This window comes from Empidonax traillii, unplaced genomic scaffold, assembly GCF_003031625.1.
Source record: "Empidonax traillii isolate 1590-97213 ecotype Southwest subspecies unplaced genomic scaffold, ASM303162v1 scaffold1896:size82818, whole genome shotgun sequence".
Classification (NCBI taxonomy): Eukaryota; Metazoa; Chordata; class Aves; order Passeriformes; family Tyrannidae; genus Empidonax; species Empidonax traillii.
The window spans coordinates 42658-45403 of record NW_020957089.1 but is presented as its reverse complement, the minus strand read 5'-3'; the positions used below and the strand labels follow the sequence as shown (position 1 = coordinate 45403).

The 2746-nt window shown below is 50.1% G+C and overlaps 1 protein-coding gene across 1 annotated transcript in view; it reads left to right on the top strand.

Moving 5' to 3' along the window:
* The first annotated feature begins 422 nt into the window (after positions 1-422).
* The window catches only part of SPATA7 (spermatogenesis associated 7), a 36234-nt gene continuing 33910 nt past the window's right edge, over positions 423-2746 (top strand). The window contains exon 1 of the mRNA XM_027908963.1: positions 423-531. Within this exon, the coding sequence (XP_027764764.1) occupies positions 492-531 (40 nt within the window). The 5' untranslated portion in view covers positions 423-491. The remainder of the gene's footprint in view (positions 532-2746) is intronic.

Below are 2746 nucleotides of genomic sequence, written 5' to 3'. Positions count from 1 at the left end.
TTTGTGGTTCATTTCTAAGGTGCTGCTTAAATTCTTCAGTGTAATGCACTGGAAACGCTCTAAGCTCTTGATTAGTCACTCGTTCCTCTGAAATATGAGCGATTTGCCATAAATTTCGCCCTGGCATTCATTATTCTTCGACTTCCTGTCAAGTTACAAAAAACTGGCTCAGATAATGAGGGACAAAACGAGGCAATAACTTTCTCCTGGCTGCAATGCGCGGCTGGAAGGGACGTTTCTGGGCCGAGCCCGCGAGCTGGGGGGGCGCACATGCCGGGCCCTGCGCCCCCCGACTCTGCCCGCCCGGGCTGGGGCTGTGCGGGCGAGGCCTCACGGCGCTGCCGCCGCCATGGCAACGGCGAGGCGGCCGAGGCGGGACCCGCCGGGCCCGGCCCGTATCCCGCCCCGCCCCGCCCGCAGCGCCAGACGAACCGCCGCTGCCGCCGGGCCGAGCGCCGGCCGGCGCCGCCCTTTCGGGCCCGGCCCGGGGCATGGGGCGGAGGATGGAGGGCGGCGGCAGGCGGAGCGAAGGTGTGGGGGCTCGGTGGTGGCTGCGGGCGGAGAGGGGAGCGCGGGCGGCGGCGGGGGGGGTCTGCCTGCCGGCAGTACGCGCTGCCGCCCAGCCTGCCCCGTCCGTGCCTGCCGCCGGGGTGCGAGGCGCGGCCCGTCTCGCCCGGGGCTGGGGGCGGGCGGCGCCTCCCCGTTCCCCGCTGCGGTGTGGGGGCGGGCACGGCACGGCGGGGCCGGGCGCGGAGCCTGCGGGGCAGCGGGGGCCGCTCGGGGCGCCGCGGCTCGTGCGGCGGGCGCTGAGGGGGCTCGAGACTCGCTCCTCTCGCACACGGCCCCCCGAGCTGTGGGCAGCGGGGCCCGGGCGGGGCTGCGAGGCGGCAGGGAGAAGAGCCTAGTGCCGGGGCTGCGAAAGAGATTGACAGCTCAGTGTCTAGAACCCCCCCAAGGGTTGTAATCCTCCGAGGGACGGGCACTGGAACTGGCTGTCCCTCAGCCGTCATCGCGCTGTGCCCCCGTGTTGTACCGCCATCGAGTGCCGCTGTGGGCAGCCTGTCAGGCGGCCAGGATCCGCCGCTGCCTTTGAGAGGCCCAGATTGCGGTGCCAACTTTTTTTGGAGTCAACTTTTGTCTTCTTCAAAACTGGTATTCATGGTTTGTTATAGGGGATTGTACCCTGTGTGTACAGCATCACATGGCATTTGGCTGCAGATCCAAGTGTTTTGGCTTGGGATTTTAATGCGAGTGTAGCTGAAAAATAGAAGACTCAAAATCTTTGAAGATCTTATGAAATGATTCCTTACCCACATTTAACCATCCGTGGGCTGCTCTGGTGCTCTGTTCCTATAGGTCATTAGTGATAAAAACAGGCATAAACATACATAAATTTTTGCGTGAGCCAACTCTGAAATAAGGTATTTTTAGATATGAACTGGATTACATACATAATATAAAACAATGGTAGGAATTAGTGCTGCACTGTAATGTCAAAATCATACATAGCTGCTTGAGGTCAGAGCCTTTGAGGTAATGTTATGCTTTTGTGTTGCATCTCAGTGTCAGTTCCAGTTTTTGGAGACAGTGACAGATGTCACTTCAGAAGTCTGATATCAGAGTAGAGCTTGAACATGAATTCTAATACTACATGGGAATATGAAATTCAGAGCAAAAAGTAGTATCATGTGCAACCAATTTTTATTCTCTCTTATACAGTGTGAAGGCAATTTTATTACAAATTTATTCTTCTTCTGACTCTTGTTTTTGATTCTCAGAATACTTTTATAGACAATCAGAAAGCATGCTGATTGTCTGTTGACTTTAAAATGGGAATATGTAGGATGCAGGATCAAAATTTCATTCACGTTGCAGCAAGCTTTGTTTGAATGACTTCTGTTTAACAAAAAAAAAGGTTCAAAAGTAGGAGAGAACCTACTGTGTGTGTGTTAACATGGGAAGCTATTGCTTGTCTGCATAGAAAGTTATGATGGAGTCTGTAGTGTGTGACTGGGCAGCCCAGTGTCTTGGTTCACAGGCACACAGGAAGGATTCTTACAGAGAACAAGGCAGAGATAATAATTCCTTACACTGAACTACCCTAAAAATTTGTGTGCCTGAGCAAACTTGGCAGAACAGCCATTGGATTGCTTGCAGACAGTTATGAAAAAGAGAACACATCAGATTTATGGTTTCTCTATAAGACCATTGTATCTACACACTGTCTATCCAAAACATTAATGCAGAAAAGGTGGGATATCCTATTCCGTGCCCTTGTAGGTTCTGTGCAAAGTTTATTGTTCAGACTTTGCCTCATTGTTGTAAAGAAAGAACCAAAACATTTTAGTTGTTTTGTATCAGAGTTTGTTTTGTATAGTGAGAATACTGAGCAAGTAGAATTCTTTTTTTTTTTTTTTAAATATATTGAACTATATAGGATTTGCATGTAGGTCTTTTCAAAGTTCAAATAAGGCTGAGGTTTTTTTCCCCCCACAGAAGTATTGAAGAATTAATCTGTTACGTTTTTCCCTAATTCCAGGTATAAACCTCAAAGTTATTTACTGTAGTAATTTCAGGAGTCAGTTAATATACTCACAGATTTGTAGTATGACCTCAAATAATCTGAATACTGTAATTTTAAACCAGCTTTGTTCCTTAAATCCAGTCTTCTGCATTGGGCTGTTTAATTCCCACAGCCAGTGATTTGAACAGCAATGAAATCATACACTTACTGTTAGTCAATGGC